At 39.5% G+C, this 25,443-nt stretch overlaps 1 protein-coding gene across 1 annotated transcript in view; it reads left to right on the forward strand.

Annotated features, from left to right (window-relative positions):
* tfpia (tissue factor pathway inhibitor a) overlaps positions 1-25,443 on the forward strand; it is a 47,865-nt gene continuing 22,422 nt past the window's right edge. Inside the window, exon 1 of the mRNA XM_046053872.1 lies at positions 1-165. Coding sequence (XP_045909828.1) covers positions 84-165 — 82 coding nt within the window. The 5' untranslated portion in view covers positions 1-83. The remainder of the gene's footprint in view (positions 166-25,443) is intronic.

The following is a 25,443-nucleotide window of genomic DNA, read 5'->3' on the forward strand; positions in this document are numbered from 1 at the left end:
CACTCGCAACTTCAGCCCTTCAACCTGATGAAGTTTTCCTCTGAACTTTACAGTCAGCCCGGATCAGCGCCCCGTTCAGCAGCATGGCTCCATCCAACAAGTGGTGGGTTTTGTGCGCCGTTTCGCTCTCCTGTGTCGCCCGTTTAGGGTCTTGCCGAAGAGAAGGTAAGAGGATTGAAAAAAGGCATGTGTGTATGTGCAGATTGTTATTTTAACTCTTCACACTTTGCCTGAGCTGTTGTACGACAGCGCAACGGGGCTGTTTTTGTCCTGAAACCCGCGCGTAAAGTGCAGCTGAGTGCGAGGTTTGTACATATTCACACTACTATATGTCCGGCTTCAGTTTTTCTTTTTCTTGGTTGGGCCTTGCATGTAGTGTCTTACCTTGTGGTACGTGATATTATCGCTGTAGCATTCCTATTACATTCAGTTTTGCTGTGATATTTGTCTTTCACAAGTGTAAACTCATTTTTAAACAGAATATCTGCGCCTCAAAGTGACTCGGTAAACTGACTGACTCGTAAAAATAAAAACAAATCGGCTTTTGTATCTTGCAGTTTTGTTCAAGGAGTGTTATTTTGTTTAATATCCCACACAGTAATAATACACAACCCATATTCTAACCAGTGCTTTGACTGAAATCTCGCTGCGTGTCAACATCACAGCTGATGCACTACTGAGTTTGTTGTGTTGAAGGCTTTGTTAGGTCTTCAGTAGTGAGGGGGTCGATGTGGCGTCAGGCAGGGCCAAAGTCCACACCGACAGCAGTTCCTATACCGGCCAAGACCCACACCTGAACCGCCTGGCACCTCCTCCTGTCCTGTCATGTCGCAACAACAGCCTTGCAGGAGATAATGAGACCCTTGGGATTTGATGTCAGATACTCTGACACTCCGAGGAAGGTCTGAGTAGATACATGTCTGGTCCAAAGTGGAGGGGGAGCTGTAATACTCATCTTCAACTCCTTCATTCCTGTGAGCAAACACTGAGCTGGCCTGACTTCACAAATGAAAACTGTGCAGTTAAGAAGAAAGTCCAGAAAGGTCATTGCATGTGTGGTAGGTCAGATAGTGGCTGAAGGCAGCTGAGAGGATTGGTGATGAACTCCAACATTCACTGTATGCCTTTAATGCCAAATGTCTGCCTTCTCTTATCTTTCAGTGACATACAGCCGGTTCTTATGCATCACTTCCTTGAATGGAAGTAATGTTTACAGTTTATGGGCAGAACTTGTAATATGTGAAAACCTTCTGATGGATAGACTGACGTGACATTTTGTTGTCACAGTGCCAAAGTCTTTTCCTATCTTTATATTAAGCATTATTTGCTAACAAAGTTTGGATTGCCTTTCATGTGTGGTTACATTGTGGTCGCCCTCAGCAGCACCTTTTTCTTCCCACTCTCTGTGCATTTGTATATGTATCCTGTTGTGTTTACCCATCAGGTATAGTGCACACTGCAGACAACAGCAGATTTGAAAGAGAGGCAATTCCAGAGGTCCAGAAACCAACCGCTACTCCTAGAATAATATCTAGTATGCTATTAATCAGAATATCACAACATAAGTGCCACAGATTGAACCTTGGGCATTGCAAGGTCAAATGTGTGATCATAACAACAGCAGTTTATTTATAGAGCGCTTTTCAAGCAAGAAGCACAAACTACTTACCAAAGTGAGGAAAATAAGGGGTTAGAAGTTAAGTGACATACTCTTTGAAATGACATCTAAAAGAGAATTGAGCCAGTTGGGTTATGGTGTGAGAAACACTTTGTTCTGGTCAGTAGTTTTGCTGCTGCATTTTGAACAATTTGGAGCGGTTCCATAGCTCAACCGTTCAGACAAGTAAACAAGGCATTGAAATAATCATGGCTGGAGGATATAAAAGCATGTATAATTTTCTCTTTTACTAAGGAAAAGGTTTGATCTAATTTTGAAGATATTCCTCAGCTGATAACCACTAATTTCTGTACATTTTGCTTCAGGCTCAAGTCACAGCCAAACAAATATGCCAGTGTGTATGTCAGCATGTGATCTCTGAACAGTACATATTGCGTGAAAGCATGTTAGAGGGTGTGTGATTAGGGTTAGCACCAGATTTACCAAAGTTTTTAAGTTATTGTGGAGGTACTGTCAAGTGAAAGTAGAGGGTTCTGTAATCTTTGTAAAGACAACCATCTTGAAGACACTTGAATGTTAGAAGGCAAACATACTAACTATTAGGAACGTTTACTAGCCAATGAAATATTCAAACTGCTGTCTTTCTGTTAAAGGCAAGCATATGCAACAGTGGCCCCTGTGGCCACAACTGGCAATTACAGGAATATGGTAAATACTACAGCGTGGTATAACAGTAGTACAGGTAAGTCAGTGAACTGTCTTAGTAATAGGCCTGTCCCCGACTAAAGATTTACATAGTCCAATCAGAATTGTCACGTCTTGTCTAGAGTTGAGTCATGTGTGTTTGTGCGGCGGCGATTGCGAGCGGGGGGGCGCTACACACAGTAGCTCCACTTTAATCTTAAGAAGCTGCAGAGCTGCAGTCTCTATTTATTAGCCAGTGTAACTTACAATGTACGTTTCCAGCTAAACTGAGGCTTGTGGTTGACCGTTTTCTCTCTGCTCGCCTGTCATTCACCGGTCTTGTGCAGAGTTTTGTGTGTATGCCGTGCGGCCGACAACTACAAGCACGTCGCGGTTCCTCACGGGTCTGTTTCAAAACAACATAATATTCTTTGTGTTCTTCAGCAATTAGTGATTAATGATCCGAAGTGGGTATGAGGTGTGGACAAGTCGGCACAACACTGGTGAAGCTGGGGCTCCGTCTCTTCACCTAGATACTTTGTTCCTCTTCGCCTAAGGGTTAGGGTTACAATTTTGGATTTATTCACACACTTTAAAAACATTTATTAAAACCTTTTTTTTCTTTTCACATGTTTATTTACAGCAATAAACGCTGAAATGTATATTGTAACAGGCTGTATATTAACTTATTGGGAGAAAACTGTTGAGCTCCCCCTTATCGCCAAAGTGTCATGATCCTCGTTTCACTGCAAAGAGATATCAGATTGACAGTCGAATCAGGCTCCGACCATGGAAGCATCAAATCTTTGACTGTTTGGGGTCAGCGCTACTTAGTAATGTCAGTTACATAGCAATATCTATCTAAATTAAGCTAACATCAGCTAATATTAGCTATAATTAGCTACTGGCCAAGTAAGGCTGTAGCAGCAAAGCCCCAGAGTGCACCAAGGATGCATTTTATTGCTTATAAATAAAACACTTTATTTGTAAGAGAAGCTATGTGCAATACTTATATTGATATTTGGGAGTTTTAAAAATTATATTGCCCAACTTGCCGTATATACCAAACAAGTTAAGTTACAACAAGTTACAACCGTATTAAAAGTCATTTAGAAAGAGGGCAGACTTTTACTGATCTACTGTAGCTTAAAGAACGACACACATTTTTTGATAGGTATGCCCACTGGTCAACTTCCTCAAACTCATGACCAGAATAGCAACAACATGATAGCTGTTTGTTGTTGTTCTGTCCACTGTCTGTACCATCTTAGTTTAGTGTTCTTATCTGTAGATAAAACAGAAAGAAAATGTGGTTTTGCAGATAGACATACTCTAGTAAAATATTACATGGTGTTGCAGTATAATGCTATTGTGGTGTAAGAGCAAGCATCATATTTATTGTATTTTATCTGAATGTATTCAAATTTAAACTTGAGATTTATTCATTACAGGGCTGAACATTCTTGTACCCTTTCCTTAAGAAAGCATTTAACACGTTTTGCATGTCAGAGGCTCCAGTTTCCTGCAAGCCATCAGCTGACATTTATTGATGGTTAACATTTGTAAACAACACACGTTTAGCATTTTAACCTCAAAGCACAAAAGGACAATTATGCTGAGTGTTTAAATTTTCCAAGACAAAAGCTTCAAAGCAGTATTTCAAAAATGCATTAAAATTTGGCAATTATGCATTGAATCCATCAAAGATATTAAGATACAAACCATGGGTAAATACAGAGAAGCAGTTTAGACTACTTACATTACAATGGCCTTCAGCAAGGTTTTCTTCACAGAGGGACATTAGCTGTTACTATTTGCATGTCATTTACGTGCTCTTGAGAGGTAGAACAATAAGGTATTCCATGAGCCTCATCAGTATCACTGGTGCACAGTCTTGGTGACTTCACTAATTGTGTCATGGAGGTATAAACAGTGTGTCTCATTAATTTGTGGAGAAATTTAATTAAATGCTCACTTGCTGTTTGAAGTGGTGCTTTTATTAGGGAGCCTCAGGCCATAGATAGAGAGGAACTGTGTAGCATGTGCCATCTGAATTAGTATTTGTGATATAGAGTAGATTTTAAGTACTAGCTTAACTGTCACTAAAAAGCATTTCAGTTCATTAGATGAATACACCTATAACTAGAAAGTGAAGACACTTCTCTGCCTTGTCAATCAGGTGTTACCTAATGTTTTCTGCACAGTTTGCAGGCCTTTAATTTTATTTAATGAGAAAAGAGTTTAGTCTCAACATGACTCTCACCGTGAAGCAATTTCACTGCAGGAAAAGCAGCAGCTCTTTTTTGGGGTCAAGACCTGTGTTATAACACAGACAATTAATGAATCGAGCTTCATGAAATGTCTCTTGAATATTTCATAAAGGGATGCAATTCACTATTTTCTGTTTGTTCTCTTTTTGTATACACACACACACACACACATGCTTACACACATGCTTTCCATGCTTGATATGTGTTGAGCCAAACACATAACGTCATGAATGATTTAATATCATAATGGAGATGACTAGTACACACTTGCAGTTGTAGTAAAACTCTAAATTAGGTTAGATAATGGACAGCACTCTACACTGTAACAGTATAAATAATTAATTCATTAATAAAACTGCAAATGCTAATATACAAATATGAGCGACCAGGCTGTCTTAAAATTTATTGTGAGCTAAACTAGCTCTGTTGATTTGTTCATTAGGTGTACTCTAAAACTCAGCGAGTCACCTGAACTTAAATGCATTAGACAAACTTAGCTTCAGCAACTGCTGTACTGTTTATGTATGTTGAGCTGCAAGTTAGGCTTGATTTGCAGTTATTTTTATTTTTTCAATAGTAAAGCTAGTGTTATTGTAATTTCTACACAACGTACTGACTGGAAAAATGTTTTTTGACTTACAAGTCCTAAAGATTTGAGACTTGCCTCGAACTTGCCCCCTATAGACCCGAGATGTTACTTGGACTTCATTTCTAAAGACTTGAGCTATGACCTGGACCCACCTCTTAAAGACCTGAGACTTTACTTGGACTTGTTCGCTAAAGACCTAAGACATGCCTTGGACTTACCCTCTAGATACTCGAGACTTGACTTGGACTTGCCCCCTATAGACCCGAGATGTGACTTGGACTTGTTCCAACAGCCTTAAAAACAGCTCTGCATTTAAGCTCTTGATTTGGCAGACACTCATTTTCTTTATACACAAAATAGTTGCAGCAAGCCTGAGTTTGTCAGATGAATTGTAAAGAAGCCTTCTTTTTTGTGGTTCTTACAGTAGGCTGAATGGATTAAATAATAATGTTCGAACGTGAAAATGCGTTGTGTGAGTCAGTGCTCTGCTGTAAGAAAGCTATTTTTTGTGCCCATTACCAACAGCCCTCAAAGTGGCTTTCCAGTCTTTGTCCGGCGTTTCTTGAGCTTCTTGATCATCACAATAAGTGACATTTTTTTGAAATGGAAAAACAGACTTGCTTGAAATCCCATTGGTGTATGGGGCCTAGGATTGACATTACCAGCTTGCTCCCATCACAGCATCACTGTGGGTTTCTGTACTTCCCAGAGACAAAGGGTTGACTTCCGCTCATGGTGATCCCTCCAGTTCGTACACAGGTTGTCTAGTTATCATGTGTTTGTTGTCGCTGTCTTTTCCTCTTACTGTATCTTCTGTGTAAAGGACACCTCGTTGTAAAACATGCAGCAGAAATGCTAGTTTAGGGCGCTGGTTGACTCTGTTTTCTGGGAATTGTGGGTGTAATGAAAGACAATAAATGAAGGAGAGACAATGTCTGCTGAGTTAGTCAGTGAACTACAAGCAATTTCCTGAACAATATACAGTAAACACTAGACTGTAATACCACATGTGATTTATCATAATGTACAACATAGATGCTCAACCAAAAGACTTTGCTCCAGGGAAATTGGATCTGCGTCACACCTTTGAATCATTGTTATCCTATTCCCAGATAAAAGGCTGACTTCATTGCAGTGTGGTGAAGATATGTCTCCTGTGTGAGCAAATGCCTGTCCACCTGAAGCTGACACAGTAGGGGAGATGACAAATGGACTCGGAGGAGCATGAGCCAGAGGTTAATCTGTGCGTCCTTTGCACTGTTGCCTGTAGAAATTGGCAGAGGATACTTCCGTGCCTCTATATTTAGAGAGACGATACTGTCTCATCGGTCATTTCTCCACTAACTTGACAAGATGGTGAAGTTAGCCTTTTCTTTCGCATTTGAAAGTAGGGTAGCCTCAGCACTGAGGGCAGTTTGAGAGCCGACTCATTTCCAAAACCCATATCCGAGAAATGTCTGTGCCATCTTTTTTGCTCACTAGCAGGAGAAGATAGCACAGCAAACTGGCAATCGGTTGATAGTAATATACTGGGCCAAATGGATAAAAATTTTGTGATGTTACTCATTTGTCTGCACTGACTAACATAACACCATGTGATGTACACCTCATGTAAATAATGGTGAAATAATTAGTGGATTAATCAATTTGTCTATCAACACAATCAGCAACAATATCAATAAACAAATAATTTCAAGTACATTTTTTAATATAGCCCAATATCACAAATCTATACAGCATATGATACCCTCTATCCTTAAACCCTCGACTGAGATAAGGAAAAACTCCTGGCCACACACTACAGTTGCCATGATAGCTATGTTCAGCTCCTGTAGTATAACATTGTTTCCCACACATAGACTTTACTTGGGCGGGCCGCCCAGGTACAGTATATGACTGACTGCTACCCAGATAACCTACATTTTAGCATTTTGCAGAGAAACACAGACAAATGCTACCTAATACGTTACAAGACGCGTGCATTTGACAAGCACGGACCAGGTAAAGCGACAGTGGAGTGTAGGGCTGAAACAATTCATCCATTAAATCTATTACTAAAATGCATCAACGCTTTGTTTCATATAACTATATAGCACACGGACATTTACACTGTGTGAATACGACGTGTTTATGATGGCAAAGTGTTGAGTGTGAGAAAGAAAATAGCGAGGGACGAAGAAGAAAGTGTCCAAAGTATGGGATTATTTCAAGCTAAAAGAAAACAACTACTCTGTAATGTCACAGTGCGTCCACTGCAAAACGCAACTTATGTCGCCTCGGCAACAGCACGACGGCCCCTGATCAGAAAGCACCCGGTGTTCTGCCAGCGGACCACAGACACGGTAACAGTAACAGCAACTTTAGCATTTAACTGAAACCATGATTGATTGTTGAATTGAAGGCTAGCCGCCACTGCCAAGCCAAAGTACTTCTTAAACAATGCATCGATGAATCGCTTAAATAATCTATAGAAGCTTTGAGTCATCATCGTTAACTGCAGGCCTACACCAGTGCGGATGTTATTCGGTACCGTGTTGGTTTTGTTTTGATAGGCTGCATCATTAACAAGCCTGCTCCACATGTGGCTTACATGCTGCGGAAAAAATTAATTCCTGATGCAAAAATCCATAAGACAAGTTCTGTGTCTGTTCGGGGACATAATGCTACCACTACATCAGCAGCACAGACGCATACAGGAAGAGAGAGACAGAAAGAGGCAGGGCAAGCTGCAGTGTTTGCAGTAGTGTGCGAGTTTGGAGAAAAGAGAACTGAAGGGAAAGGGAGCCAATTCAAGTGGTGAAGTAGAAGTAGAATTAAGAAATAACCTAGGCTTCTAGAAATAGAAATATACATATACCCGGCCAAGGCCTTGTGCAGACTACACGACTTTCAGCATCGGCCGATGCCCGTGCCGTTCACACAACACAACTCGCTGTCTAGTGACGGGAGTCTTGAAGTCGTTGTGTTCACACTATGTGACTGATCGGTGACAGGGGGTCACACACTACACGAGCTGACAGAGACTCTGTCACCCGACGCTGACCTCCAAACCACGTTTTGTCGAGAACACACACTTGAAATGTGAAACGGGAAATGACGCGAACCTACACACGAAACAGTTGTTTATTATAAAGATAGCAATTATAAAGACAAAGAATATGGGTGAAAGAATGGATTAGCACACGCAGGTAGCAGGGATTGTCTGAGCTACAGAGAGCTGGAGGTGAGTAAAAAGTGTTTTGCGGTGAAAAAGTAGCTGCCTGCTCTGCCAGCAGCCTGCTCTCATTGGCTGATTGTGGATGTCGAGTCGGCCGACTCCGGCAGATATTTGGCATGCTAGAGATCTGGGAGACGTCGGCGATGTGTCAGAAATGTGTCGCCGTTTTGATGCGTTGTTGTGTAGTTAACACATAACGACTGGCGACCCAAACCCATTGCAGTCTTTTTTCCTTTTGACTCGTGTTCCTTTTGGTTTCTCTCTGAGTTGGAAAGATATGCACTTTGGTGTAATATTCCAGTATAAACACAAATTGGGCGGATAAAAGCAGTATAATTAAAGGTTGAAGATTTTAGACAGGACTCATCCAGTTTTGACAACACTTTAATGGATCACGCATCTTCAAAGTATGTCTGATGCTTAATGTTTAAAACTGGGGTGGTGATGGAACAGTGGATGAGACACATGCCTTTGGTGTGAGACACCCTGGTTCAAATCCACTGTGAGACACCAATGTGTCCCTAGTTGCTCCAGCGGTGCGCAACCTCTGACATATGTAGCAATTGTAAGTCGCTTTGGATAAAAGCGCCAGCTAAATGAATAAATGTAATGTAACTATAATGATGTAAAGACTCGCTACTATTCCACTGGTCCTACTTTGATGAACCTGAACCACTGTGGATGTGACGGTTGGTTATAATTGGCTCATAAGGTACTTTCTGGTTTTATTGATGTTGCTTAATCCAGGAGAAAACAACAAACAGAAGTAAGTCTTTTGTCCAAATGTCCCTTCATCTGTCTGTATGCACAGTGTGTTGTATCTTGAAGGGCAGTGTGTAGACAACGGAGTCTGCAGCTGGGGATACATTATTAGTGTCTCTCTGTAGCTTACAGGAAGCTTTAATCTCTTGAATGTTGACATATAATTGGATACATATTTTGCATGTTTCACAGGGGGTGAATGACACCAACAAGGATACTAATTAGGGATGTAGTCCTGTCCTATTCACCCCTTCACGACTCGCTGTGGTTTGTTAAAAAAGACTATCTTTTCTGAGCTTGGAAGGTTTTGGCAACAGAGCTCAACTGGCCATCTACAGATAGATAAGGTTATACTGCTGTTTCCTGTATGAGTTATACTGATGATAATCGCAAGCTTTATTTAAGGGGGAGAGTTACAGGAATATTGCAATTCTGGGAGATAATTTATTGTAAGTCACTTAGACATGTAGCAATGTACAGATGCCAAAAATGTAAATGTAAATATGGCTTGATTGTGTTATTGTATTATTTTAGTGTCTGAAATTATGACAACTTATATTAACACATAAATGTAGCCTAATATGTCTTTGTATCATATAGCAAAGGTACAGAAAGGGGGAGACTAACTGTAAGCTTGCACTCGACCATAGTAACTAATGTGACAGTTAAAAAATGTTTAGGGAATGAAAGAAAGAAGTGAACTAAGTCTGAACTTGTAGCTCTCAAAGAAAATGCATGATGAAGTCACTTTGTCTTCATTCTGTGCCAGTTCAGACAAGGCAAAGGGCTTGTTGTTTTTGACTGCTTGATGTTGATTTCTCCACTTGCACGCCAAAGAGTCTCAGAATAAGTGGATGTATCTGCTAAAAGTGACTAAGTGAAGGACTAACATGTAGTGTGAAAAATGAAATGTTGTTGAATTAATGTCAAGTTTAAGTGAAGATAGAGACATCTGCTGTGTCGGGTCTGTGTATTTTTTCTTAACTTTCAGCACTACAGTTTGCAAGAGCTGTGTCAGGTTCACTGAGTCCATCACAATTTAAAACATGTTGTGCAACTCTTCTGCAGTACACCATGCAACTCCTTCAGCTATCTTGTCTTCAGCCGTACAACAAGACCTTTTAAAGAGGCGGTATTATGCTTATTATGACCGGGAAGCACCACAATTTATAATCCATGCTGATTTTGTCTTCTTCGGTTCATCGATTCATCCACAATTTAATTCTCTTTCTTTGTTTTTCTGTGCAAAGTGTAGCACACAAAAGTGCAACTACCTGACGACAACAGTCTGACTCCATGCTTGTTCATGTCTGAAGTCACGTTTGATCATCCAAATTTCTGTGAGATTCCAAGTCCCCCAGAACCTTGCGAAACACTATGACTAAGTGGGCTTTCACACCTACCTCGTTTGGTCCGGACTTTCGGACTTTTCAGTTTGGTCCGAACCAAAATTGCAGGTACCACAGTCCGGACCAAAGAGAAGAAATTTGGTAGAAAGAGGTAGTCTTGGTCTGGATTAAACTGAACCATGGTTTGGTTTGTTTCTGGTGTGAAAGAATTTTTTGGATAGTTCGGACTTGCACAGGGAAATGCATTGAAATAAGGACACAATAATAAATCTCCAATGACAGCTCATCTTTTCAGACAGCTACTATAGAAGCACACTGCTGCTTACATCTTTGGTTTCTCCTGAAACGAAGGTGCAGAAGGATTGCTTGCTGTCTTCTCCTCCTTTCCTTTCAGCGACGTTATAATGTTTGCACAAAGAGGACAATTGCGAATTTGAACGAGCCTTCAGTACAGTTGGTTATAGTAGCAAATATCCATCCATCCATCCATCCATCCATCCATCCATCGTCAACCGCTTATCTTGTGTACAGGGTCACGGGTGGCTGGAGCCTATCCCAGCTGACATTGGGCGAAAGGCGGGGTACACCCTGGACAGGTCGCCAGTCCATCGCAGATATAGTAGCAAATATGCATATGTAAATTTTTTATTCATTCATTCTTGTCAAAGATACCTGCTGAACTGTTTAATAAACCAATCAATGTCAAGTATAGGGAGACGCAGCCCACAGAGATGATGACGACAGGACACAAGTGTGTCATGTAAAGTCCTTTAGTGCGGTTGCAGAATTGCAGTGAGAAACCAAACCAAAACTAACCGAATGTATCAAAACATGAACTTTGGTTCGGACCTTGGTGCAGACTGTCAGGTGTGAAACCAGAAGTTTGGCGTTCATTGAGGATTCATTGTTAACATGTACAAACTGAGATTGATCTGATAAATCTAACTTAAACCAGCTTAGAGCAGTTCCCTTAATGCAAATTAAATGTTTCAGTCTCTGTAATTGGATGTGATGGTCAATGGTGTCAAATGCAGCTACAGAGACCTTTGCCTGATGCAATTAGAAGGTAACAAATTTTCACCAGTGCTGTTTCTGTGCTATGATGCACTCTAAATCCTGACTGAAAGTCTTCAAATAAAAATACATGTACTCTGATAAAAATGATAATAATAACAGCAGGATGAGGGCGTCTCTGGACAAGCTTAATACATTTACTCATTTAGCTGACGCTTTTATCCAAAGTGACTTACAATTTCTATATACATGTCAGAGGTCGCATGCCTCTGGAGCAACTAGGAGTTAAGTGTCTTGCTCAGGGAGACATTGGTGGATGGGTCACAGTGGGGGATTGAACCCGTGTCTCTCACACCGAAGGGATGTGTCTTATCCACTGCCCCATCGCCACCGCATATATGGCATATCTGGAATACGAAGAAAGTTCAATATTTAAATATCCCAAATTACAGAATATAAGTTTGCATCTGAACTGTTTGTTAGATCTCCTATTGTATAATTCGTTCTGCTGTTTTTCCCCTGGATGTATTTCTATTTATTCAGCTTGAAAGAAACTGGCATATTCTACACAATGTTTTTTTTTTCTCTACCTCTCTATCATACACAGCTTGTTCTCTAACTTTAGAGAAATATGCATTCACTTATAGACATTCATGGTTCTGCGAGGATATATCTTAATAATTTTGGTGATCTGCTGACTTTTCATGTGGTATCTTTAGGTCAAAATGTCAAATAGTTCAATACTTTTTGAGAAAATACTTACAAAACTCATGACATTCCCATCAGCGTCAGATATAGTTTGTCTTTAGTACTAATTGCACAAGACAAATTTGCGTCTGTGGCTTTGTATTTGCGTCTATGAGGCTTTGTATGGTTTTTGTATTCAATCTCACGCCACTGCCAAAATCAGCTTCACGTTCTGTCTGAACACACAGTTAATGATTACCAGTTCCAGGCTTAAAATAACAGTTTGCACTGGTTAAGAGTACCATTTACTTCTTTGTCAAACTGGTGACTTTTGAAAGGAATTTGCAAACATGCAACAGTGAATTCTGCTAATTTGAATTCTGCTAATTTAATTATTTGTGTCTGCTGAGACATCTACAATAAGGCAACAACACAGTGACCATGTCAGTGGGGATATAAATAGATGCTGCTAATTCGGAAAAATAATGTGTAATTGAGAATTTTGTATTAGCATAATTAATGCCCCAATAATACTATATAAGGCTACGCGACCTGCCCCATATATCAGGAAGCGTTTATTCATGAAAATGACATTGAAGTATCAAAAGAAGAACCTAACAAGTTCAGAGATTAAAGTCCTGCTTTTGGAGAGCCATAAACGAATGTGTATTATTTTTAGCAGCATCAGCAGTGAAATTAAGGGAATAGGGCAGGATCGTTGTGTCTGTCTGCGGAGTTTCCGCTCTAACAAGTTTCACATAAGCACAGCCTTTGATAATCTAAACCACGACAATAACCATTCATCTTTCTTTGTCGATATATCACTCTCTTCCAAGGGCCTGACATGCTAAGCCATCCAAAAGATGACACTTTCAGTTGACCTTACTATATACAGAGGCAAATTAACCTTCAATTAGTGCGTCATTGAAGTCGTTTTGCAGTTTGATGTGTTCATATTGATATTGTAGTGTTATGAAATAAGCATCAATAGCCTTTTTAAGTACATGAAAATATAATAAAGAGTATATTTGAATTGCGGAATCAAACAGTATAATGTTAACATAATTATGAAGTCATTAATTTAAGACTTTCAAACCGAGAATTCCTTCAAAGTAATGAAATATACAATCCATTAGTGAAAAACTGGGGTTGGGATAACTACAGACTAATTGCACATGACTCATACAACTCTTAAATTGTTTTCATGCCGAAGAAATAAAGGCAAAACACAAAGACATTGGTGGATGCGGCAAGTTCTCCTAAATCACTTGTGTAAGCTACTTAAGAACAAATCTGTTCATACAGGTATATGTATAAGGAATTAAGATTAGGTGTGATCCCAGCAGCAGCAGGGTTAATCTGTCTCAGAAAAAGCATGCTTTCAAACTGAGCTTTGAGTCTCACAAAAGCTCACCAATTGCCAATAGAAGAACCATTCTTTTTTTTTCTCATTTGTATTGTTTGAATGATAACCTGCATTGCAGGAAAAGACCACTGTATCGATCCTCTCATCTAATCAAGAGTGCATCTACGGTACAATCGGTCGAGGATGACATTTGCACAGACTGGGAATGAGCCACTTGCTCTCGCTTTCTGTCTGTCCCATTGATTCAGCTGTGTAATCACATCCACATCAAAGGAGAGAAGGCTAAGACACAAACATTCACGGCTGCCGCTTGTCCTTGAAGGTCCATATAATATTTGACAAATGACAGCTTCATTGTATGTGCTATATTGAAGATGCATTTAGAAAAATAGAGTTTTAGCTTGGCTATTCAGGCTGGATGAAAAATCAGATTGCCAATTTGCGACGTGCAATACAACATGTTATTATTTTCATGTGGTGAAAGCGCTCAGTGGTTGTTCAGAATCCGGTGGTGTGGTCTTCTGTGGGAATTATTGTTTTGCTAAAGTCTTTTTTCTGATTTTCTGACAGCAAATAATGTTTCTCCGTGGCAAACAGCACCCTCCGAAAATATTGCTCACACACATCATAATGGTGTGATAGTACAGATACAGAATAGGCTTATATTTATTCATACTGAACTCCTGATATTGCAGTGACAATATCACAGTATAGCAAAGACAGCAATACAGATGTAAATACATTTTTATGATAAAAGGAAACCCTTCAGATGTGCCTCACTTAAAGAGCAATAATACTAATATCGCACTTTCCTATATACATTATCTCTGTTGTGGGTTGAACCTACTATAGCTACCATGAATGAGTAGCAGAAGATGTATTGTGTGTGTGTGTGTAGGAGAGTGAAGGATTATCTGTCAGGTACTTTACTGAACGAGCAATCTAAGCTTTAACTTCTGTTAAGGGCTCCTCAGCTCCAGCTAAACTGCTATACACATTCCTGTATGCCTATGGTAGTCAAAATGCATTAGACCGAGGAATAATTTTCAAGGAGCTTGGGATGAATTAAGTCTTAGATGTTAAAATATCTGAGATAAGTAAATCATTTGGGACGTGAGCAGGGCAAAGAAAGCTGAGCAGCAGCCAGTATATAATTAAATATCCCAATATTTGCACAAGAAGATATCACTAGAAAGCTTCATAGACCTTGTAAGGAAACACAAGTAAAACATTTCAGAAACTGTCATAGATCTTTTGCCCATGTGTTTAAAATCATCACAAGTTTGTCATTTAAAATAACACAATAACAAATAGCAGTGATACTGTTTCTAATAACTATAGAGGATGGGCAGCTTCTGATATCTCATCATATGGGGATGTGAAAAAATCGGGGGAATTAAAACCCCAGGAGGGCAGCGGGGGGAGGGACAGAGAAATCAAAAGCATGGGACGCGTATTTTATCATTTATATCATATATAATATATATTTTCATTTATAGTAGAGTGTTTTCTTGCAAGATTCGCACTTGGTTCTTCCAAATGGGTTAACATGAGCGTTGAAAGGAAGCAGGGAATGCTTCGCAACACGGGGATTTCACACCTAGTCTGCCCACTGAGAGACTGGGAAGAGCAAGTGGTGGCAGGAGAGGTAGCGGAGGAATGAGTGATGTAAGAGCTTTTACTTTTTCACATTCTGTTAATCGTGTTTCAACATTAGAATTTCATGTGTTTTACCTAACGTAGGATTGGTCCGGAAACAGAGTTTGAAATTGCTTTTTTGTGAGGCATGGACAAACACCACTGTTAGGGGTATTAGGCGCTATTGTAGGATACGTTCATATGAGTCGTATTTCACTTCATGTCATATCTTGCACGAACCTGGCACATTGTAAATTGTTTTTGTTCCATTGTTGTTTTTATTTTTATTATTATTTTTATTTTTTTAATATTGTCAGTTGTAATATATTATTCTTATATAACTTGCATTTGTTTATTACATATTTATATATTTCTACATGTATTTATGTCACCTGTATGTCTGTCAGCGTGTAGCACCTTAACACCAAAGCAAATTCCTTGTATGTGTAAAACACTACTTGGCAATAAAGCTCCTTCTGATTCTGATTTGGATGTTGATTAAAACGACCTATGTTGTTGACTGTTGAAGGACTGTTGAAAGTTGTTCAGAAACAGTGTTACTTCAGGCAGTTGAATGAACATTTTTCATTACTGGTTTCAACGCCTTCATTCTTATGAAGCATTTGGTTTTTATTTCAAGTGATGGGATGAATTATTCACTAGGTGTTTTGTAATTGGGACTCTCTCAATTTGGCAGATGGTGCCTTGATACTTACTCCCCTACAGGCATGTGCAACTTATGGCAAACTTATGCCCACATCATTGTTTGCCATATGCTCCTTCTGGACTGAGAAGTTGCCAACTTCTGTCAAATTAAAGGGCCAGACACCATTTTGCTTCCTCAGGTGCATGCTTGATTTCTTGCAAAGGTACAGGATGACCGGGCTGAGGATGTCTGTCACCAGCCTGTACTTCAGCTTATCATATACACCCCCTTTAGAGTGCATCCCAGGAAACACACTTTGTCCAATTGATTGGCTGAGAAGCATCCGAGACAGACTCTAATTGGCATTGAGTAGGATTGTTCAGTTCACCAGCGCTCAGACTTTGCAAATGTCAGAGCAAGGATTTGGAAGAATCATTCAAGCGAAAGGGATTTCTGGTTCCCACTATTGTTTTGTTATCGAGACCAAGTGGGAAACAGGTAGGGGCTCAACTTATATATTGCCAGGAAAAGATAATGCTATTGCAGAGGGAGAAAAGTCAGTTGATAAAACAGCTATTCAAGTTTGCAGCAGGCAGATCTAGGGAAGAGAGTTAAAGTCATGAAAAGGCATACAGAAAGTTGGGTTTTTATTTGTGTGTATCTGTCCAGAGTCTCCTGTTTGAAAGAACAAGACAAACAAACCTTCTGAGGTTGTTGTGAGATGAATTTTAAATCTGGTTAGCACGGACATATGGGTCTTAAAATCTATCAAGTTGTAGAACAATAATTAAGTTGCTCATTGTATTCCTCCTCCCTCACCACCTGCCATACCAACACGCAGGCTCTGATTAAAAATGCATGGGTCTCACAGGCCTTTTAGATAATTAAGAAGGTTTCCATGCTGTGCTGTTAGAGCAAAGGAGAAAGCAATCTTTTTAGCAGTACCAGATGAAATGCATACAGGAATGGCTTACTGTAAACCTGTAGGCTAGCTTTGAGGTTAAAGATCTTGCATGATCTTGCATGTGACTGTACCATGTCTGCAGAGTTTTTTCCACTTGGGCGTCTCCAGCAACAATCAAACCACCAATCCTGGCAGAGTTTGTGTCATGCTCTATGTACTAAGCTATACATGACCAGGCCTGTTGCTGCCCAAACACAAGTAGCTTCACTATTAAATCTCCAGGGTAGCCCCCAGTGTGTTTCCCGGTCACACAATGTGATCTCTCAAAGTTTTTATTGTACGTAAAAATGGCAACAGATTTCTCCTGCAGGCGTGTTTCAGGGGGATTGTTTTGATCTTCTGGTGAAAGTGCTTTGGAAGGAGCTTGAAGCCCACTTCTATCTTGCAACATAACACACTATAGAAAGTTCTCTCCCTGTTTACAAGATTGCTGCAGGAATGAGGTTATCTCTCGCTGCTTTAAGGCCAATGTCTATAGCCTTAATGAGCTGCATTTGAATTGATCTGCGGGATCAGTGTCATTGTTTCTTTGTAGTTTTCATACCCCCCCTCGTTTTTAGGTTCACTATTATTGAGCTGATCCACCACTTATTTTGCTGTTAGTGGCCTCAGAGCCACGCACATTAATCTGTCTTCACACTTGATTTAAGTGTTGTGAAATGAGCTCTGCAATTGTTGTATTTCATCCAATTTGACAGTGCCTCTTAACATAAAATCGATATATTTCCCAATATGTTGACGCTACATGTGGAAGAGTAAAAAGTACAGAACCATACTCACCAGTTCAATTCAACACAGCAGTCCCGGTTTGCGCTGTTTAAATGGTCACTGTTAAGGAAGCCATGTTTGAAACTAACAGTAACCAGTTTATCATTATGACATCATTTGGCATTCTGTTTGTGGAGTTGATGTCCAGTATGACTAGAACATAACACTTGTGTTTCTTAACAGTGTTGTCAAGCCCCCACATGGGGATGCATCACACGCAGATGGAATTAATGTGACTTTTGCATATTTATATTCAGAAAAAATAAATTAATACAATTTTAAAAAGACACAACAGATGGGCAAATATTCCAGTAAAATAAAAATAAAAAGTTTTTCAGCATTAATAGGGCCATGATTTTAATTATAACTTATGAGCAGAATGAACAGTACCACAAGAAACTGTAAGAAATTAATGTTCAAACAAACAACTGTTGGTTTCGCTGGCTTTAATTACAACTGTCAGCAGCTAATTTACTCAGCTCTAGCTTATTAGCATTTCAATGTGAGTTAGAGAACAACACAAATTAATGATTGGCTCTTGCCTGGTTAATGTGCTCTCTGCATGCTTGTGCCTGTACTATTTATGCTCGGCCAAAAATGTGTTTGTTGAAAAAGGAGCATCCCATGAATTATTTTGATGTTGGAACGAATGAGCGGTGGGCTGCGTCTGCTGTTCAGAAAAGACCGACAGAGTGGTGAGTGTTTATACATAAACAATCTAGCGATGGCCTCACATCAGTCACACACAGACAACTAACAGGTAGCTCGGCAGCTGTCAAGTGGAGGTGAACAGAGTTGTTTCAATCTCTCAGTTAAACTTCTAAGCACAGCGTATCGTTTTAAGCGTATCACCTTTAAAAGATCTGAATTGCGACTTCAGGATTCAGACAGCTCATCCTGTTAATCTGTGAAGCTCACATTATCTTAAGCGACTGCAGTGCAAAGCTGTTAGAAGTATCATTAGGTGACCTCGGTGTGATACCAAACCTTATATATCAGCTCGTCTGTTAGTTCTGTTTTTGGTCTCCACCAGCCCACGGGGGAAATATCTGCTGCTATAATAATAATAATAATAATAATAATAAAATAATAGCTGCTAAATGCTCGGGCGATAGAGCCAATCATTGAGATAAAACTTGCTATTAAGAGCTAAAGATTTGTGTGATAATTCTCTGTAGGTTCATCAAAGACACAATGTTTTCACACTGTAATTTGATACAATGTTATTATAAAAATGTTCATTATAGACACTTTAATAAATGCAAAAAGCAACCATTTACTTTTATCAGATTCTATTGATGTAAAAACATGAAATGATTGTGACAATGCTTGGTATCTTAATGTTAAACAGACCAGAAACACAGCCTATAATTTGATTTATATTTTTAAAAATCACACAAACAAAAGGTACGAGTGGGTTTAGCTGTTTGATGTATAATGACAGTAGCCTCATTTGTTCTGAGCTCAGCTGTAAAGCCTTAGGACAGGCTGTGACTCAGCCACCCCTTTGTCTTCTAGCCTCAGGGCACTGATAAACACTGACAGCTTTTCTTACATTGCAGGCCTATCTACTCGCATATTGCACTACCAAGTGTTGCAATCCAACATAGCTTTATTTAATGGAGTTTGTACTCTTCGCTTCATGAACCTTTTTATGAAGTGAGTCACTAAAGAAACGAGATTTCAAAAGTGGTGACTAACTTGGCCCACACAGGGATGACCAAGATGTTCGCTGCAGTTGTTTTCCCATTCGTTCAACCTTTGAAAATAGCTGTGATGAACTCAAGGGTACTCACTGATGATGTCACTGATTGTAGATTCCATGATATTTCAAAAAGAACAGATTTCTAAAAGAAATTGGTTGAAATTGTTATACGGGCCAAAGAAGAACAAATTAGTATATATTTTTTGTAAAATAATGTTTTTGTAGCTGTGGGGCGTAGAAGCACAATTCATTTCTCTTGGACTTCCTTGGTCTAACACATAAAGGCCACACCCATTCACACCCACAAAATATTTCGGCCATTTTTAAAAGCTACCATTTGCACATTTTTTAACCAACAAATTGCATCCAATCATCCCCAAATGTAGTGCAACAGAAAGTGTATTTATTTGTTTTTCACATACCATACAATTTTTACATAACTGTCTGCTAATTTCTTGTTGTCAAGTCAGTTCTATTTATATAACCCCAAATCACATATTTGCCTCAGAGGGCTTTACAATCTTTATAACACCCCACTATCTGTAGACCTTTGATTTTAGACTGTATTTGCCAAACGTCTTAAACACAAAGTGCTTTTACAAAAAAAACTTGAAAGAAGATTTAAGGTGGCGCCTAATTAAAATGATAATTTAAACTGCCATAATTCAGTGGTTGCTCTCTATGATGTTGTAGATGGGGATCCAGATGTAGAAAAAAATATTGTAAAGTTTGGTTATCAAAACCAAAATTGTACAGCATTTGTGGCTGTGATGTGTGCTCTCTGACTGCTCTTTAGGTCAAGCTGTTTTTTCTCCATTCATCTCCATGCTGTGGGTTGTCTTTTTTGGTTTATAATTTCCAATGTTTTTAACTTGTTTTTACTTAATTAATGAGTACACAGAGAATATAATATTCTTACCATTAACTTTACTTTACTTTTACTCATTTGGCAGACGCTTTTATCCAAAGCGACTTACATTTAAAGAACAACATACAAGCATCAACAGAGCATCAAATACAGCCCGAGATCTACAACTGACAATACATACTAGTAAGGGCAGCAATAAATGCTAGTAAGAGAGAACTAATAGCATGTATGAAATCAATGGGGTAAATACCTAGGGAAAGAAGTAAGAGTTAATAAAATAATGCAATCAATACAAGAGAATTGTAGGGGATAGAAGAAGAAGAGCACAGGAAGTGCATGTTAGAGGTTAGGAGTTAGAGGTGTTATAAGAGGAAGTGTTCTCGGAAGAGATGAGTTTGTTAGAGAGGGACGCCCCTGCTCTGATGGCGTGTGGTTGCTCGTTCCACCATCGTGGTGTCACAGAACATCTGGTGATCTGAGATTGCTTTGTGTGGAGGGATGGCAGAGCCAGGCGGCGTTCGTTGGAGGAGCGTAGCGGCCGAGAAGGAACGTAAACTTGTATGATGGAGTTTACGTAGATGGGTGCAGACCCAGCAGTAGATCTGTATGCAGCGTTAGTGACTTGAATTTGATTCTGGAGGCCACGGGGAGCCAGTGGAGATCACTGAGTAATGGAGTGACAGGAGTCCTTTTGGGCTGATCAAAAACCAGACGCGCTGCTGCGTTCTGAACCATTTGTAAGTTTCACAGCACAAGTTGGACGACCTGCTAGGAGAGCATTGCAATAGTTGAGGCAAGAGGTAACCATGGCCTGTACCAGAAGCTGGGTGGCGTACTGAGTGAGGTAGGGCCTGATTTTTCTGATGTTGTATAGAGCAAAGCGGCACGACCAAGAGACAGCAGCAACATGGTCTGAAAAGGACAGCTGGTCATCAATCACCCAAGTTTCTCACCACCCTGGTTGGAGTGATGGTTGAGGAGTCGATTTGTAGCTTGATGTTATGGTGGATAGATTGCTTGGCTGGATTGACCAAGAGTTCAGTCTTAAGAGAGGTTTAGTTGAAGGTGGCGAGCCTTCATCCATGCAGATATGTCCGAGAGACAGTCCGTGATCCGCACCAAGACAATGCACTGCTTTCTTCATACCCCACTTCTGTTATGATTATTTTTTATTTTATTTTCTATTTGTACAAAGGTCTCTGAAGCTCTGAACAAGGTTTTTTAATTTATTTATTTATTTTTACACCTATTCAACTTAGTCTGCAATTTTTTCATGCATATGCCTTTTCCGTTGTTTTTTTTAGTAAGTTTCTTTCTCAATTACACAGCAAGAATTTTCTTACTCTCACGGAGTGTGAAGTCATTTAGTTCAGGCTGCAGATGACAAAACCACTGGGAGCTGTCAAGACTGTCATTGCTCTCTTCTTTTTCTGTGTTTCTGTCAACATCTGCCTCTTTTTCTCCAGCTGTTTTATGAGTGCATCATACTTTGCTGTCATCCCGATAACAGTGTGTGCTCTGTGTTTCTGTCAACATCTGCCTCTTTTTCTCCAGCTGTTTTATGAGTGCATCATACTTTGCTGTCATCCCGATAACAGTGTGTGCTCTTTTGTGTTTTGTCTTTTTTAGTGTCATCAGTAATTGGCTGTTTTTTGTTGTTTGCTGGTCCATGGCTGCTGTGCATTTAGTGCTTGTGCCCCCTTTGCTACAAGACCTAGAAATGGATATACAGGATAATCCTTCCTGTATACTAAACAAGCAGGGACTGAGCCTCAAACTGACTCAATCTCTCGAATTACAGAGGTGTCTGGCACTGTGCACACATTGAGCAACTCAGATCATTATCCAAATGTGTGAGTGTGTGTGCAAATCTTGGCCAAGCTGAGCCTTTCAGCAGTTCTAAGGAGACTACCTGCCAATGGAAATTTGATGCATTTGTTCAGCATAGTCTATTTTTCAAGGAGCTGGCTGATTTGTTGGTTGTCTTCCAAGGGTTTTGCTAATGCATTGTATAGGGGCTATATTTATTTACCTTCTGTTGAATAACATAGAGAATTCCTGAGGACAGATCTGGAGCTTTTGAGGTATTCGTGGATTGCTCAGAAAGGTTTTTTGTATTCAGAGCTCTTGCAAGGGCTGTGCAAATCAGCTTTTTTACACAATTTACTTAAAAGATGAACTTCTAGCCTGCAAATTATAATTACGCAAAATATATGTACAAAATTTATACAATTATTCATTTTTTAAAGCGCTGTTTTAGCCATTTTCAGTCCAAAAACAGCGTTGTTTGTGTCAATAAAGACCGTCCTCGAGGTCGGTGAGCTGATAAGTGAGCTGATAAGTTTCGTTTCTGTCATCAGAATGAGAGACAGAAGAAGAGTTTGCTTGGGCGGAGGCGGCCTTTATCGGCCTCTGATGGCGACCCGTAGGAGCTAAACAGACATGCAGGATATCCAACGATTCGTCTCTTCAAAACGAAGAGAAAGAGCCCTGTAGGATGTTCTGTTCTCAACTTGTGGCCTGTATAGCATGGGAGTGCTTTAGGTCACAGGAATATTGACTGTTTTTATCAATATTTCAATGTTGTTATTAGGAACAAGGGTGTATGGAGAGAAATAATGTTATAAAGAACTACCAATAAAAGTGAACATATAAAATGTAAATATGGCCACAACTGGTATATTTAAAATAAAAGTGTAATAACTGTTGTATATCAGTTTCTTTTCATCAAAATTACATTAGAAGATATTCAGGTGCGTTATAATCTTCCTTATGATGGTTTTGATGGTTTATTGCATTAAAATGTAGCTTTTTTTTACCAGGCGAGGATGAAAATATCATTTTTTCTGCATTGCATTTCCATGTAGTCTGTAATGGTAAAATAAATATGTTAATGTGCAATGGATTGATATTCCTTAGCTTCTAACCTTTCAAAGGAGACCAGAATTATACATCTAGGCCAAATGGCTGAGTTATTACTGATTTTATTTTGGGAATGTTAGGCGTTTCTCATGGAAACAGGTGGCAGGTAACATGTGGTTAAGTCATCTTTTAACCAATGTCATTGTGACTAGTTCTGCTGAGTAGCTATCTGTGTTATAAAGTGAATGAAAAAGACTCAAATAATGGCCGGGGTGTGGCCAGCACAAACAAAGAAAGGTTGATCGCTCATAAAGGCAGAGTAAAAAAAAAACACTGAAATACCCATTACAACAGCTCACATGTTAAATCAGTCATGTTATGCTCACCACCTCTGCTGCTCTTAGTTACTCTCTTTTCACAGAAATAATGTTTTCATAGTTCATTGCAGACTTCTCTACATTAAAAGCCTATTTCTAAATGCTGTAAGGCTTTTACTGTGAAAATTCTAGAGGAAGTGTTGAGTTTGATTCATGCTAGCTGTACTGTGTTATACTCGTTATACTGAATTTATCCGTCAAAAGGTGAAGACAGAGTAACTTTTGAGTCTGCATTAACACGGAAACAGGGGACATTACAAATAAATCCCTAATTCCAAATAAAGATTCACTGGTTCTTTTTGCCACTGGGGTAAATGTAGCCAAAACTACCAAATCATCACATATAACAATGAATAACCATTCAACCACCAAGTAAAATCAATGCCAAATAAAATATGCACAAAAACCCCACTTACACACATGCTCAGATTGGTACGTTTGAAGCTATTCAAACAAGCAACAAAGTAATGCAATCAAACACTAAGCACATTTGATTCATTCACTCTAATACAGCTACCATTGTAGGCTCACTCACTACAGGTGTCGCCTGGCGCTGGTGAATAATCACTACAAGTCTTTACTGCTGCGCCGTGTCCATTTTACATTTATTAATAATTTTAACAGAATTTTCTAAAGGTCTGGTCATTAATGGACATAATGTGCCTTAGTTTGAATGCTATTGTGCACTATTCTTTATTAATATGCATTCCCTGTTGGTTTCCAGGGTGACTCAAAATGACCCACTTTCATTCATGTCACTGTCATACAGTAACAAAATTGCTGCTGAGTGCTACTGAGACACAATTGCCCATGGGTACTCTAACTCCAGATCACCCACGGAATCGGCACCTATGTTTTCTACTGTGGTTCATGCAGTGGCTCTATTTGAATTTATATATTCACTGAGAGTAAAGTATTTGTGGGCCTTCTGTATGTCCATATAAAATTCTTTAAGATTTACTGTGTTCCTTAAAGACCATTTCTGGTTTCCTTGCAGAGAAAATGTTTTCATTTGGCTCTTAATTTTTTCTCAGGTTGTGTTGATTTTGGACAGTCTAACAATGCCTCTGTCTGGATATTGGACTCAAGAACACATTGTACACATTTGGTCTGCCTCAGACAAAAGGAGCAGAAAGTTTTCTGGCTTATTGAACGCTCTTACGTAAGACCAGTATGAACCACGTCAGTAACCCCCCACCCCAAAAAAGGAATGATTCTGTTGCAGCCATGGTAACTTGGGGCATCCAATGACAAAGAAGAGAGCAAACAATCTCAACTTGTCAATATTGCTGTGTAAAGTTTGTTCAGCGAGGTTCAGCAACGAGATGTGTTTACAGAGCCAATGGGGTTGGGTACTAGACAGAGTAATTTCTCCCCTGCTATATGACCCAATCTTCTATTGCTTATCAGATGCAACAAGAAGAACGTAAATAAAAAAATATCACAAGTCTCTGCAGGAAAGCCCCACTGCCCTTACCCCAACTCCCACATGCAATTACAATACCACAGGTTGGGTGGAAGGAAAAAGATTGGAAGTATTTGATTGGTGTCCCCAATCCCTGGTTATCATTTAGAATTGGACGGGTGAAGGAGGAGGGCAAGGAGCAGAGGTGAGCTGCTGCCCTCATTACCTCGCTTGGCAGAAGGACTGTTTGTTGACTGCTGTGCTGATAGGACTGGGCAGGGTGGTTCCCATTAGAGGACGTGCTTTCATAGAACTTTGTACCTTAGTGGAAAGAGAATTTAATGTTTGTTTTCCAAGCTTCCCAGTCAAGCCAGAACAAGAACTAGAATTGGATGATGATTAAGCTACCTATGAGCTAAATGATAAAAAACAAACTTATGTTTCAGTTTAGTGTTTAACAAAAGTTAATTCCATAAACAGCCATGCAACCAACTCTGCGAAGCTGATCTAAATGCTAATGTCTGGATTTCTAACATGCTAACAATGACAATTCTTACTTATTTTTACCATGTTCACCATCTTATTTTAGCATTTTGGCATGCTAACATGTGCTAATTAGCACTAAACACAAAGTGCTAGAGCTAGACAGATAAA

Source organism: Micropterus dolomieu, linkage group LG07, assembly GCF_021292245.1.
Source record: "Micropterus dolomieu isolate WLL.071019.BEF.003 ecotype Adirondacks linkage group LG07, ASM2129224v1, whole genome shotgun sequence".
Classification (NCBI taxonomy): Eukaryota; Metazoa; Chordata; class Actinopteri; order Centrarchiformes; family Centrarchidae; genus Micropterus; species Micropterus dolomieu.